The following is a 15,764-nucleotide window of genomic DNA, read 5'->3' on the forward strand; positions in this document are numbered from 1 at the left end:
CTTGACTGAATTAAAAAAAAAAATGTGTTGAAATGAATACATTATTTGGATTAAGATATTACAATTCACACGATTCGCTCATTTCAACTAAAAATGTGTCCACAGAAGTTCAGAATAAAACATTCTTTCCTTAAATCATAGTAATCTTCACCTCCACGCCCCCTTGCTCACTATTTTCTTTAGTTATTCATAGATTATAGAACAGGAAGCAGCACTTGATAACCTGACTAAATGTCAAAGACCATGGACTATAAAACTTTGTCATGGCTTGGAGCAATCTGATCCAACTTTGAAGCATGCCATTCTTTATAACACAGTATTGGATTAGTTACCACCACCGGTTCCCCTTCAACTGTTATTTTTCTATGACTTTGTGATTTTTATGGTTGTAACAAACACCCACTTATACAGAATATCAAGCAACAAAATGACCCCCAAAAGTATGCTCAATTGCACTATAAATCTAAATTGTTAGATTGCTGATTTCCTCCCCAAATAACATCAGCTACATGCAAAGCAGATTATTTGGAGTATGCTATTAAGAATTATTACAAGAATTTGCATGTAATGCCTGCAATTTTCTAGAAATCATTCAGTAAAAAAAAAAAAAAAAAAAAAAAAGGACTTCAAGAATTAATGAGCTGCACAGCAAACACAACCATGTGTACTGCCAGGATTACATACAGACACAAGTTATTCCAATATTCTCCTTCAGCACTACCAGAAAAATCACTTATCACTGGTTCATTCCTTAAAAGCCAATAAGAACAGGAACACCCTCTTCAGGCTTCTCTCTTTCAGAACACACTGTAAAACGTCATGATTTTCATTAAGAATTTGTTCACACGTTTACTTTCTCCTTTGTATTTGTTTTACCTGATATGTTGTTTAAGATGACAAGATTTTTTATAGGCTCGATGGCAATAAAAACATTTATACGGTCTGTCCGCATCATTCACAAAATTATTGTTAAAATAATTTTGGAAGAACTGGCTATTCCTTGGAATTGGTTGGATAAGACCTGCACATAAAAATACACAAAAAGGAACAAATAATTGTTAAAGATATTTGCAGTTATCTAGAAACGTAGCATTTGAAAAATAACAAACAGCAGCTAGACTTTTGGTAAGCTAGCATATGGTAGAAATAGCACATTTTCATCACCTATTTAAATGGTCTGCATGAATCTATTTAGCATTACACATACTGTATCATGTATGCTATCTTAGCGATAATTTGTATATAGGTCAACCTCATTATACTGAGCCTCGGGAATATCCAACACACTGATTTTCAAGAAAGTCAACAGTTAAGAATTCACTGCTGAGCAGATGTTTCACATTTAGTTAAGAAACAAATATATATCTTGCCAAATATTTTATAGGCATTTGTTCTATTACAGTTTGCCATGACATATATATATATAACTTGTTATGTGCTGTACTCTGAAGTCACTTGAAAGTGTAGTTCTGGAAAACCAGTTAAGAGTTTCTCCTACTAAACAACCAACCACCGATACAAGAGTATTCTGTCTCTGTATATCTCTATATTCTGTATATCGCTGCAACAGGAGAGCAGAGATCAGCGCCTGCCAATTTGCTTCTGTAGTAAGGAAGTTGTAGTCTGACATAAGATCTCCCTTCTACCTCCTCTTCTCTAGGCTGAGCCAACCATGTGACCTCAGCTGCTCCTCATACCTTTTGCTCTCCAGACTCTTCACTATTATCGTAACACTCTCTTGGACACTCTCTAGAGGTTTTATGTTCCTTTTATATTGTGACACCCAAACCTGCACTCAGTGCTCAAGGTGAGACTGCACTAAAAATCTCAGACAAATTGTACATCACCTTTTCTATACCAAGGATCTAGAAACAGTTAAAGTACTTCAACTTACGTACTGTAAAGATTAATATACTTCTTATCAGTAAGGCTTATACAATTCCTACAGAAATAAAAAAGATTTTGTAATTCTGAAAGGACAGAAGAGGTGTAATGTAAGCAAACTATGAAATACAGCATTTAGTTGAAGACTGATTTCTGATTATCTACTTCAATGTACAACCTTTTCACTAAGGCGTAGCTGTGTTTGCTTTATTAAACTGTGGCCTCTATCCGAACTTTATGTTTACAAAAAAGCACAGGTTTACAGACTCTTTACCTAAATCAGTGATGAGTATTGGCTCTTGCAAAGGGATATCTGGTACAGGAACACTTGTCTTTCCTACTCGAACTTTCGCAGGTTTACGTTGATGTCGCATTTTTCTTAGTTCACTATGTTTAAAGTGTGAAGCAATATGAGTTTTCCTGTGACCAGATGTTCGAAACTTCTTGTCACAGTGAGGACAAGCAAAAGGCCTGACACCTACAAGAGATTTAAAAAATTTAGTTTCAAAATTTTATTTCCACCTTCCTAGAAACGCAGTTTGGGAATATAGATTCTCTTTTCTCTATTTTCTGTTTTGGTTTCCATCTGGGAGTTCACTGTTAAATATGTTTTCAGAAGATCGATGAAATGTAATCAAAAGTAAATATAAAACTGCCAAGCTACCAACTAGTTCTAACGCTTCAAGCAAGCTTATTATCAAGGAAAAAAGAAGTGACAGCAGTTTTCAAAGGTTGCCAGAAGCTATCAAAGAATTGCTTTGGTCAAATATCCTTCCAAAACAATCCGCTGAAAAATGTGAGAAAAAACAATCAGCAAACACAAAGGCAAATAAACATTATAGGACAAAGCACTTGAATAGTGATGTAATAGTTTAAAGAAATTCTGTATCAGTCTCTGACAATGTCAACAGTGTTAGATGGTGTAAGCATATCAACGACATTTTTTAAAGAAAGACTTTTTCACTACAAAATCCAGTAGCATTTTGAACAGAATATTCAGATCTGGGCACTTGCTCTACTTGGAAAACATACTGGAGAACTTGGGAAGGTACACAAACAGGCAAAACTGATGCATTCAACTTCTGCCCAAGAAGTCTTGAATTTACAAGGCTAGAAAACATGACTGGGTACACCATGAAGAAAATCATAAGAGAAAAAAAAATGCATAAGAACATGCTGTTCCTCATAATACAATAATTAAGAAATTTCAAATGAAACTACTGGCCAGAATATTTAAAGCAACAGGAAGTCAGCACAGAGGGCAAGGTGAACCTTTAACCTGACTTGACAATCCTAACGTGATTGACAGATAAAAATCAGCAAATGCCCATCTCTGAGAGGTAGCCTGATAGTTATATGATGAAGCTCCACAAGCACTAAACTACCTATTTTTCAAACCAAAAAGTGCTTTGAATGATCAAATAAGTTTGATTTCTTGAATCAAACTTTAACAGACAAAAGACAAGTTTACTAGCTTAAAGTTAAAAAAAAATAAAATATTAAGATGTTCCGAAGATGGATTTAACATCAATATTTCATGGGTTAAAGGCATCAGACTAAGAACATCCTAAATGCCAAATATACGTAACCAATGAATGAAACAGGAAAACTTTTGCTACAAACTCTGAACTCATACAAGGTTTTTAAAGTATTTAAGTTGGTGAAACTACCACACATCTTATGGCAGAAGACAAAATAGAAAGTAAAAAAATGGTCATGAGGTATATAGTGAATTTACTGAAGGCAGCAGAGAAAAGAATATGCAGAGTAAGACAACTGACTAAGCAAAATCAAAATCCAAGTTCTATGACTTGATTATATATTCCACAGAATCTAATACAATATCGGCCTTAAAAGAAGAGCTGATTCATCAGAAAACTGAACACTAGAAAGCTAGAGAAAAAAATCAAGTTCGTCATACATCACTAGAAGTGATTTCTATAGTAGATATCAATGATACAATGGACACATCTGTAATTAAGCAATTAAAATTGTGTATCTTCTCTTTGGTCTCACTCACATTATAGAAAACACAAATGCAACTTTGAGACCTTACCTGTATGCAGACGTATATGAACTTTTAAACTCCCTGAGGTGGAAAAGCATTTCATACAAAATTGGCACTTGAAAGCTTTAATGCCAGTATGTGTTTTTATGTGTGCTGTGAGAGTACTCTTAACAGCAAACGCACGAAAACACTGGGGACACTTGAATGGCTTCTCATGGGTATGAATGCGAATGTGACGCACTAAATCACTTGGTTTTTTAAATTCTTTAGAGCAGTACGGACAAACATGCCACCTTATTCCATTTTCTTCACGTATGGAACCTGGAAAAAAAAAACCAAAAACATTTGTGATTGAATGATTTTAACTGTTTCTTGTTTCTAAATTCCGCTGCACTGTCACTATCATACTCAGTAGTCAGAAAGAACATGAAAACATTTTGCAGATGCTACTAAAAAAACCACTCTGTAGGACAATTCACTTCTTTGTCAGATACGTTCAATAACAATGAGCTGGAACGAGAGAATCAAAATCCAAGAAACTCCTGTTGAAATTGAAACATTTTTACACTACTGAAAATGAAGGGCAGAATAAGAAAAACAAAGCTAAAAAATGCAATTTCACAGAATAGGAAGAAACAGTTAACAGGCCACTTTGAATGTAAGCGTAATGCAATCCAACATACCACTCAACTTAGAAATACCACATCTAACACAAACTTATCTAGCATTAAATATAACTCCAGAATCATAGCCACACCTAACAACTAGATAGGATATTTTATATGGATCTTCTTGATATTCAGTAAAGCTGTGAATCCCTCACAGTTCTCATCTGCCAGTACAATGTTCTGCTTTAACTCTATTTTTAATTCAGCTGATGAGTATATTTATTGAACAATAGGGAAAAAGGTACAGAAGATTTGCATTTTATAGTTTTATGTCTTCTATTTTCAGTCCTATTCCAAGAACTTTCAGATGATTTAATAGTACAACTTCACTTATTGCTACTGTAAACTAACGAAATCTATAAATGACGTTACTCACAACTTACAGAAACACTGTATTTTAGATAAAAGTAGATGATCCACAATATGTTTTGAGAAATCCCTTTATGAAGTCATCAACATCCCCAGAAATACTGCAGTCCTTACTGCACAATAAGTAGCAAACAGTAGCAACATTACCAGGTAAAAATGGCGATTTTTTCTTAATAACCTTTTTTTCTTTTTTATCCAGTTTATCTGTACTCTCTTGTTCCTTATCTTGTTCTGCATTATTAGAGTCAGCCTGATGATTTGAGAGAGTCTGGACATCTGTGGTTTGATCCTGGGTCCCAGGAGTCTTAGCTTGGCCACAGTCAGTAGAATGTGCAGAGACAGGAATTGAAGACAGTCCGCTGTTCTCTAAAGCTTGCTAGATGAGGGAAAATAAAATCTTCAGACTTGGAAAGAAGCATTGTCCATCTGCACCAACTTTTCTCAAATGACTATTCAGAAGATACAATGCAAATACAATTAAAGGACTCACCTTTCAAAAATGTGCTAGAAGTCTCTATGGATTCAAGCATTTGCCAGGAATATATAGCTATGGTCTTATACCCACTATGTAAGATAACAGTGTCCCATTAGCATTCAAATTTGAAGTCCATCAGATTGGAGAGAAGTCATAATTAGTATAATGAAAATAGAAAACAGCTATAAGGAAAAAGGAAGTCAGCTATGGAGTCACCTTCCCTAGAAGTGTTCAAGAAATATTTAGATGAGGGACATGGTTTAATGGGAAATATTGGTGACAGGTGGACAGCTGGACTGGATGATCTTACAGGTCTTTTCCAACCTTGGTGATTCCATGATGCTATATATCAAAATAAGATCCGAAAAAGCTCAAAAGCCTCTGTCAACAAATCATGGATAACTATCTCACTGAAGCAAGAGCAGCACACCCATTTTATGTACATCCAAAGGAATAGAGAGAGAACACCTTGATGGATGCTACTGTGTTTGAGAAGATCCTGGATCAGAGACCTCAAGAATTCATTTCAACAGGATAGTACAAATACTTAATCACTTGGAACAAACCATTTTCCTTTTATTTTGTACAATATGTTTATTATACTGAATGTCCATAACATATGTAAATAACCATAACATTACTTTTTCTCTTCTTTTCAATATAGCTATCAAGACTACGGATATAATTTTGTCTGGTAATTTGTTGCACCTACACACATTTTCCACATAATAGAGACTTGGTACAGATAACAGTGAACCTGAACAGAGCAACATCAGGTCATCCAAAAGAGAAATGCAAGTGGTGTTTATCAGGCTAGATAAAAATAGATTAAATGTTTTCAGGATATCAGCAATGCTAAAGGTGAATACACTCTGCCTGTTCCACCCTGTTTGCATCTTTATGCAATAGAGGCTGCAAAACAAAAAAGACATAGTTGAACTACTGCCCTACAGCTCTTCCACTACACAGTATTTCCTGCTGCTAACATCAAGGTCATATGATGGTACTTTCATATCATGGTACCATCATATGATGGTACAAGGCCATTGTGGTACTCAGGGATATGATTTAGTGTAGGGTTTTTAGAGTTAAGGTACTCTGGTTAGGCTGCGGTTGGACTTGATGATCTTCAAGGTCTTTTCCAACCTGGTTAATTCTATGATTCTATGATGGGTTAAACAAAACACAACCTAGGAAGGAATTTGCACAGACAGTAAAGATTTAAATAGCCCATATTAACTTTTGGAATCATTACCAATAAATATGTGACAAGCTCCTTCAAGGCAACAGAGAAAGAAAAAGGAACCACAACATCCACATACCGGTCTGTGCACAGCTTCCTTCTGTCACGTAATAAATATCTGCAACCTTCCTTTTCAATATTATATAAAGCCATATCTTGGCACGTTCCATTCCTACTCATTAGATCTTTACAGGTCTTTCTTAACCATTTCTTAACTACTTAAAACTGCTGAAGGAATGCTACCCTTGAAAATACTAAAGCCAAATTTCACTGAAATAAAAACAATGAGTAAAATCATTGAAATGTAAAGCTGTTATCATACACAGCTCTTACCTGCAAAATATCTCTGTTGAGTCCCACAGCAATATTGAGTTGTTGACCAGGTTGTTGAGGCTGGTTATTTTCTACAGCACCTGGTTCTGATAACTCAAGGAGCTGCTGGATTACATCAGTTACAGCCTGTTGTCCCTGATTAGAAGTAGCTGAAGACACCTGGTTTTCTGTCTGCTGGAGAAGCGGAGACCGGAAATGTGTGGCCTGAAACACACAGTAGTACATTTTTAAAGGAAGATGAAAATATACATGAACAGTAACTGTTGGGCTCCTTATCAACATGTATAATCAAGGAAGAAGCTGAAATTTATCTATGTAAATAACAGCTGAACTACTGAACTGTTATACCGAAACACTTCAGACCAATCAAACTTCAGCTTTCAACCTTCTATATCTCTTAGCTTTTAAGTGGATCTGTTCATAATTTGAAAGTTAAAATACACACAGAGCTCTATCAAAATAATAAAAAAAATTTAGTCTTGAAATCAAATGAATTCAGCTCTGATTAGATCACTGTATCTTAAGCCACCTTAGTAACAAACAGTAGAAAAGAGACAGAAGAAATCAGTATTTCCTTTAAAAATCCTGTTTCCTCTCATTTACATTTCTCTTTCCAATAAGAAATAGACTGCAAGAGTCTACTGTTATTGAAACAACTGCTTTTAACCGTTTAACTGCAAAAAAATGTATTCACATGTCAACAGGTGCTGTAATTCCGTTTCTCTATAACACACCAGATATCCACCTCTAACATTCACTTCCCCACCTGCAAAATAATCACTTCCACTTTGTACCTGTAATGTCTTGAGTATGCCATTAAGTATTATTAATGTTTTTGCACAAGAGAATATAAAGCACACCCCTATCTCATTACTCTTGCATGCACACAAGAGAACTGCACTTGCTATTCTATTGTTTTTACCATTAGTCTTTTTCATCTCAGTAGTGAGAGGAATGATAAGATGAAGTCTTTTCATATTCCAATTTAGCAAAAGCCCAATCAACATTTCAGTATCTATTTTACAAAAATAAAATACATCGTGTGACATTTTCACTGAAACAACACTGAACCAAAGCATGTAACAACTCCTCATAGAAAACACTTTTCTCCCCAAAGAGGAGGGAGAAGCTCTTTAACACAGTGGGAAGAAGAGACTAAAAGATCTATAAAATCTGCCAGGGTTCTAACAAGAGAAATAAAAGTGTTAAAATAAGGAACTGCTTGACATCGTCTTGAAAATTACAGCATTACATATCTTTAGCCAGTTTGTCCACAATTATACAGCACTTCAGTCTCATTAAGGTAATCCTTTCTGAAAAACAATATGCACACAAAGTTTGTTATCAATCCTATTAAGTTAGCTTCTTTGTTATGAAGAGTTTCAGTGGTCTACTTCTCGGTCTTCCTCAGAATACTTGAATGGCTGAGTACCAAGATGTACAAAGTGTCATATTATTACTTTGCAATTTCACCTTTCTTCATTTAGAATAATGAACCTTGTGATCACACTTCGGCTGTCCGACCTGCTGTGTAAGACAGAGCACACTGCTCCAAATCAACTAGTTCCCTAAGGAGATGAACTCTAAGAAAAACTATTGTAATTTCCATAATCAAATCCTTCACGGTGGCAGCTTTTTCCATTGCTTTCAAACTTCGGGAAGTTACCCCAACAGTACATCATCCAGACTAAATTCCATACATTCAGTCTTAATTTGTCTAGCTTAGGTCCTCAAATTCTTTTTCTTCCTCTTTTAATAAAAAGGTTATAGATTTTTCCCTATTCCGCAAAACAGAAAATTAAGTGATTATTAAATATTTCATCCTAATGGGCAAGTAGATAAAACTCCTTTAATCTTACTGATAAAAAGCACATCATGCAAAACTTTGGCAATTCTGATTGGTCTCTTGTATCTTTGAATACAGTTCACATAAAGCAGACACTATAAGCAGACATGATAAAAGAATTGTCAGAATGGAATAGAGACTGCAGATAAATTTTTCACTTTGCCTTAAGCAAAGACTTTCCACAGTCTTTTCAGGCAAGGAAAACTTCAATTTTAGCTGACATATTATTTATGACCTACTTGATCCCTATTTTAATGGGATTTTATGTCCTTTGAATATGGCCTTCTACAGAGTGTGATTTTACTCTTGTACTCATAACACATATTGCTTGTTCGTACCCTAACTCACCAAGTAACCCACATCATTCTGTATCATTGATTTCTCCTCTTTATACACTACCTCAACTTTTATATCATACTGATCAATGATGATTTCATATTTTCTTCCAGGTTTCTGATAAAATACTAACTTGTTTAGTGAAAACTGTTAAATCCTGAGAGACCTGATCAGAAACACAGTGGTGACCCCCTACAAATCCTATTAAAAATTATCAGAAAGTTTTCATCACTTATGGCACATAGTATTAAATATGATGTACCATTCCATTTGAAAGTGCAAAGCATTTTTGCTTTTCAGTACAAGAAGGAAACTCATTAAGGGCGCAAAAAGAAAACTAGCTCTACTTACAAAGCAAAAAAAAAAGAGATGCTACATACCAGAAAAGCACTTATATATATTTTTAAAGCCATGTATGGATACATCATACCATGGAAGAATCACAGCATACATTCTAGGTCAACAAATCAACAGGATCTGTACGTAAAACAAGCAAGCTGTGTATCTGACAGCATGGAAAGAACAGATTTTACATTGAGGGACATTAAAGGAGAACATTTGAAAACAGAGCAAAATTGCTGTTGATTCACCTTAGTTTAAAGGTTAATAGTTTTAGCTGGTGTCATATGCTCCTTTTCCTCAAAATTCCTATAAATGTTACAATCTATCATTACTTTTACAAAAAATAGAAGCTGCCCTAGTAAGGGAAAGGGAATTCAAGGTTCTTCTCCGCTGAACAAGAGTCAGGCTTTTCTCCCTGGTTTACTAGAACTAGTACACATAACTCGAAACTGATTCTGCAAAATTGCATAAAAACCACGTGGTGGCCTAGCAGCTACTAAGTGATACCCTTGCAAAGATTCAGGCTTGAAGAACCTAAGGCTAAGACTGAAATTGGAGCCAGCACTCTTACTTGCTAGGCAAAAACATCAGGCAGTTCTTGGAGGAGGGAGCAGTAAGATTCATTGCTGCCAACTAGTACCTATCAGTGGGATACAAAACAGCACTTGACACCATTCTGAAGAACTAAAGTACTTTGATAAGAATTATGAGCTTTAAACTGTGTAATATATGTGAGAATACAATCCACATAAGACCTGTTCAATTCTTAAATAACCAGCTGCATTGATCAGTAAGTCTGCATTCATCTATTAGCTGATGAACCTATCACAGAGGACAATTGAAAATCTTTTATTCACCAAGAAGTTTACAAAGTCTGCAAAAGTTCTGCCTGCTTTTAGTCTTGACACAGAAATACAACAAAAACTCCATACTTACATTCTTCCACTTATTATCAACAGGTTGCAAAAGATTAGCAGGAGATGTTATTAAAGGCTGGGTGACAGACTCCTACAAATAAAAAGTATTGTAAGACTTTTAACACCAGAAGAAAAAAAAACAACAAAAACAGCTGAAGTATCAGTTTCACAATTTATTTTCCCCACAGTATGGGCTAGGGACAGAAAAAAAACATGGGAAAAATACAATTGCACATAGAATCACCAGTATTGCTTCATAGTTAGTGTACATTAAATGAGCCCAAATTACAGAAACTGGTATCAGTTTCACCTGAGCTACAAGTACTGATGCTGCAGAAGACAATATAAGCCTTACAGTAAGCATATTTTACAAGATGTACCCAAATATGAGAACAATATGGTGATATTTGGTGATCAATTCAAGTGACTTTAATTTTTGGAACCAATATTCTAAGGACAATCATGGCCCATCCTCACAACCACATCAAGGGATCGCAGAGATGTACCACAGCTTTCAGAACAGGACAAATACAATGGAGATCAGTTGCTAGAAAAGCTCTGCAAGTTGTGACCAGAATGAGGAAGGCTGTTCTTATATGAGAACACAATTGCTACCATCTTTCTACAGCAATAAAAAAAAAATCCATCACTAAACCCCCATAACTTCAGATACTAAACTAAATACAAGGAGTGTAACACTCTTGCAAGATGCAATACATCAGCCAATTTTGTTCTACTTGTTAAGCTTACTGGCATCTCTTTTAAGATGAATACTTTTTCTTCTATTTTGCTTATGCTTTTGTATAGGGATATATATAGATATATACATGACTTTTCATTGCCTTCAGGCAAGCAAATATGGATACACAAGACAAAAATAATGGTAACACACTTCTGTAATATCAATATGCAATTCAAAAGCAAAATAATCTATCAAGCTAAACAAAGCAAGAAAATCACAGCTGGCCAGGGAGAGGAAACATTTGGTAGTATGAAGGAATCCTTTTCTACTCTGCTTTTAAATTTATTGTGAGTGCAGAGATCTACAAAAAGATGCAGAGATGAGATGTACTTGCAAGTAAATAGGACAGGCTTTTTTTTAATTAACCTGAAGAAACAAATAACTTCTGCCATACAAAAAAAAAAAAAAAAAAAAAGGCTTTATGAAATTTAAAGCAAAAAAAAATAAATTAAAATAGTTCTCCAAACAATACTGCTAAACATTGTATTGTCAACAAGATACAGTTGCACAATAAAGCTGAGACTTATCTATAATCTTATTCTCTAAACTCTATCGCATTTTCAAATTGAACTTCAGAGCGCAGAAGTTCGAAATAAGAAACAGAGTGGAAGAAAGGCACAAAAGTGAATCCACTGACTTAGAAAAAAAATAGTCAAATGACAGCAGAAGTGTTTTCTGGATTTTAGCTTTTTTTTATATTCCAACAAGGAAAGAAAAACATCCACTTTCTCTGAAAAAAAAAAAAAAAAAGAACTGTAACCGTGTGAAGAATTACTGGTTAAAACACAGACCTACTTAAATGCTTAAGGGGATTTTTGTGATGTATCAAGTGAAGCTTACCGCTGTAACATGAGATACATCTGTTGAAGAGCTTGCAGAATTCTGTGGACCACCCATGTGCATCTTGCTGATATGCGTATTTAAACTACCCAAGCTTTTGAAGACACAGCTACATTCTGTACAGTTGTACGTAGGGCCATTCTTCACCTTTAGGAAAAGAAAAAAGTTTAAGAACATTTTCCCTGAATCTAATATTTTTAATCATTATTTACCCAACTAACAAGCATACACTGCCATTATAAAAGACAAAATATTTTATTTCTCCAATTTACTGATATTCTGTTATAGAATCAATTTGGTATCTCCCTGCTACTAAGCTAACTGTAATCTGCCTGCATTACTCACCACCTATTACTACTTCTTAATGTTTACAAACACCAGAGAGGAAAACAAATATCATCTGGCATATGAGACTTCCGCTCTTTCCTTACTATTTGCTACTATTACACACCTGGAAACAAAAGCAAAATGCAACTCTATCAAATAAGATGAACTTGAAAATGTAACAACATATAAAATACAATCTAAGGTTAGGGAAAACAAAAGGGAAAAATACAAGCAATTAATCTTCTGTTTATTTTTTTAATTTATTTATTTTTTTAAACTTTTATAAAAGCATCTGATAAATTTTCAAGAATAAAACCTGTTTCCAGGTTGTAGTAAAAAGAAGATAAGATACATATGCCCAAATGGCCATGAGGACTACATGGAAAAGAAGTTGCAACGTACAGCTGGAACTAAGAATGTGATCAGCAACAACTTGGTTGGGATCTCCAGAGAATGGTGTTGAAGGGACACATGAGGTCATTAAGGCAATTAAATCTGAAGTTTCTAACCATCCTCTCTTCTCACTCCTCCTCAGTCTGACACATAGCAGTAAAATATAGTACAGTATTTTCAATATTATAAGACAACAAAGTCTTCAAATGTAAATACGGTGTGTGGCTTGTTATGCAATACAGAACTCCAGATTTTCTGATACTAAGCTTTAACAGGTAACTGTTAAACAGGTAACTTCAGGAAGAGATACCCAACTATTAAAATACAGCTAAGACCAAACAGTGATACAGATAAGTGGGAATCAACCTGCTTCATTTCTTGAAGAAATACAGTGACAGCGAGAAAGAAAAATAAAGCCAATTTAAAAAGAAACAGCCAACAATCCAAAGCAGTAACTACAATGCAGGCTCAGCATCATGCAACACTACATGGGATGTGGTGCAGATGCAGCATTTATGACATAACGGAGACAAAAGTGAAGAATATACTTGACTGGATCCCCAACAACTCTGTAATAGTAAAGAAATCCATGCAAATTATGAAATGAATACTCGTGCAGTTCTTTCACACAGCAACAGCTATCAAATACAGAGTTCTCAATAATGGAGCCTAGCCACAAAGACCCATGTGAAGTGTAAAAATATGATTTAAAATAAATAAGCTTAATACAAAATACTAAGACATTATATGAAGGACTGTAGCCTAAAAATAAGAAACTATCACACTAAAAGACCCTTAGTAAATAGTTCAATAAATACTATCTATCACCAATGAAAATTTGAAAATGTGAATGTACGGAGTCATATAGAGCTTGTAGAAAGAAATTAAAGATGATATTCTACATGCAGCAAAAAGAAAAACAGCTGCCTCTACCTATGTATACCTCCAAAATCAAAGCTAGGTCTCTTTTTATGAGTACTGCCATCTACGAAACACTGAAATCAGAAAGATAATGATTACTGAAAAAGGATGCTCAGTCAACACTGCTCAGAAGACCACATTACAATATTACTCTTCAAAGACAAATATCAGCTGAGCTTTACATTAGAGTTAGCAGGTTGCTGTTGGGCTTGAAATTACTCAGCATTTCCTACTTCGCTGTTTATGGCTCACTTTGATCTGATTCTAGCCCTCAATCTCCTGAAACTGCCACAAAAGCCATTTTTAGCTAATAAAAAAGACCACAATCATGTTTTCATTTTTGAATCTACTGAAAAAGCAACAGTAAATGAAGGCTTTGCTACTTATTCTAAGTATCTGTTTATGCAGATTAACTTATTTTAAGAAAGCTTAATTTGCAGGTAAAACCAACAAACTAATAACTATACCAAAACAGAAAATCTACATTGGCTACAGAAAGCACCAGTACACACAGGAATAGCAAACAGGACATTTTAAATACTGAAAACGAAAGGTTAAACACCAATAAGCAGTATATTAGCACTGACCACTTTATGAATAAGTGTATTTACCTCTGAATGAACTCTCTGTATGTGTGATTGAAGATTGCCTTTCTGAGAAAAGGCAGCAGGACAAAAGGCACAAGCATGGGGTTTTTCACCAGTGTGCTTGATCATATGGGTCTGCAACGCCCCCTTCTGGTTAAAGGCTTTTCCACATTCACTACATTTAAACGGTCTTTCACCTAAAGGAAAAAAAAAAAAAAAAGCTTAAGAGAACTTCAACATGCAATAGGAGCTTCCTGTACGTATATTGAAATTCTATCAGCTAAAATGAAGTACTGCATACAGATACAGGCATGTACATAACTACAGATTTATAACAGAAACACAATATTAGGTGATATTTTTGAGAAGATTGTTCAGAACAGCTTCCCTTAGTTCAGAAAGCTGCTATGCAAAGGCACAGGAAGAAGAAAAATGTAAAAAGGAAAGAAGCCTGGCCTTAAATATTCTTACAGAATCACTGGGAAAGATGTATAGCCTCCACCCTCAATGAGTATTAACAGCTATTCAATTCGTTGCAACCATGTATCCCCCAAAAGTGAAGTCAAATGTTGTTATTAATCAAGATACTGAATAGCCTTGAACATTCTCTTTCAATAGTTCATATTAGTACTGAAAAGGAGAAAAAAAAATCCTAGATAATGATTTTTTTTTGAGAATCTGTTGCAATTCCCTGCTGTTAAGTGTTTTCAATGTTGTGGAAATAACTTTAAGTATGTACACTGATAGAAGATAAAAAAAAAAAAAAAAAGATAAAAAAAAAAAAAAAAAAAAAAAAAAACCTCCCCAGAAATCTTAAATGATGGAATGTAGCGGAACCCCATTAACAATACAAAGCAGTTATAACCTGCCATTAAGCACAAAATGCAGTACTTTGCAAGCTTGCATCCCAACTGACTCCTGGAAAACTCAACTGTAAATTCAGCATTATTTTTCCATTTTAATGAAACAGTTTAACAGTGATAACTCCAAGACACTGAAAAAAAAAGTCTTACTTTGCTTTTGCATACTTCTATTGCAAAATCACTACAGACATGCTACATCTGACTAAAGGATGTAATAGCATGTGATAAATATTAGACACAAATAAATTATGTAAATGAATATTTTACACTACAATGCAATTATGATACCAGCATACGCACTGAAATAGCACCACAGGCATGTTCTTCTCAAACTTAAAAGAATACGTACTCTAAACTCTTACAAATATTTTGTAGTACCCCAAGTAACTGGACACCAGACAGAACTGTCTGTGAATATATAGTAATAATATACTTCCAACTGAACTAGTATTTCCTAGCTGCTTGAAACTTAGAATGACCCACAGTCACACGCAGATGTGGATCTATTTTCTGTCTCTGGTTTGCGTTCTCCAAAAGAACTACAAATGCACTTCAAGCTTCACAGAAGCTTGACTTAAAGCTTCACAGAAGTGTCATCAGCCAATGGTAGTTTTGCCTCTTCAGTTCTGGTTAGAATAGGTGTAGTAACGTATCTACACAGACTCTAAAA

At 34.8% G+C, this 15,764-nt stretch overlaps 1 protein-coding gene across 1 annotated transcript in view; it reads right to left on the reverse strand.

The window, feature by feature from the left end:
* ZNF236 (zinc finger protein 236) overlaps positions 1–15,764 on the reverse strand; it is a 61,903-nt gene that overhangs the window by 29,948 nt on the left and 16,191 nt on the right. The window contains exons 6-13 of the mRNA XM_032442591.1: positions 14,256–14,428; positions 12,004–12,150; positions 10,441–10,512; positions 6,981–7,184; positions 5,077–5,305; positions 3,941–4,213; positions 2,159–2,362; positions 877–1,021 (exon numbers count right to left, since the gene is read on the reverse strand). Of these exons, the coding sequence (XP_032298482.1) occupies positions 877–1,021; positions 2,159–2,362; positions 3,941–4,213; positions 5,077–5,305; positions 6,981–7,184; positions 10,441–10,512; positions 12,004–12,150; positions 14,256–14,428 (1,447 nt within the window). The remainder of the gene's footprint in view (positions 1–876; positions 1,022–2,158; positions 2,363–3,940; positions 4,214–5,076; positions 5,306–6,980; positions 7,185–10,440; positions 10,513–12,003; positions 12,151–14,255; positions 14,429–15,764) is intronic.

Source organism: Coturnix japonica, chromosome 2 (assembly GCF_001577835.2).
Source record: "Coturnix japonica isolate 7356 chromosome 2, Coturnix japonica 2.1, whole genome shotgun sequence".
NCBI lineage: Eukaryota > Metazoa > Chordata > Aves > Galliformes > Phasianidae > Coturnix > Coturnix japonica.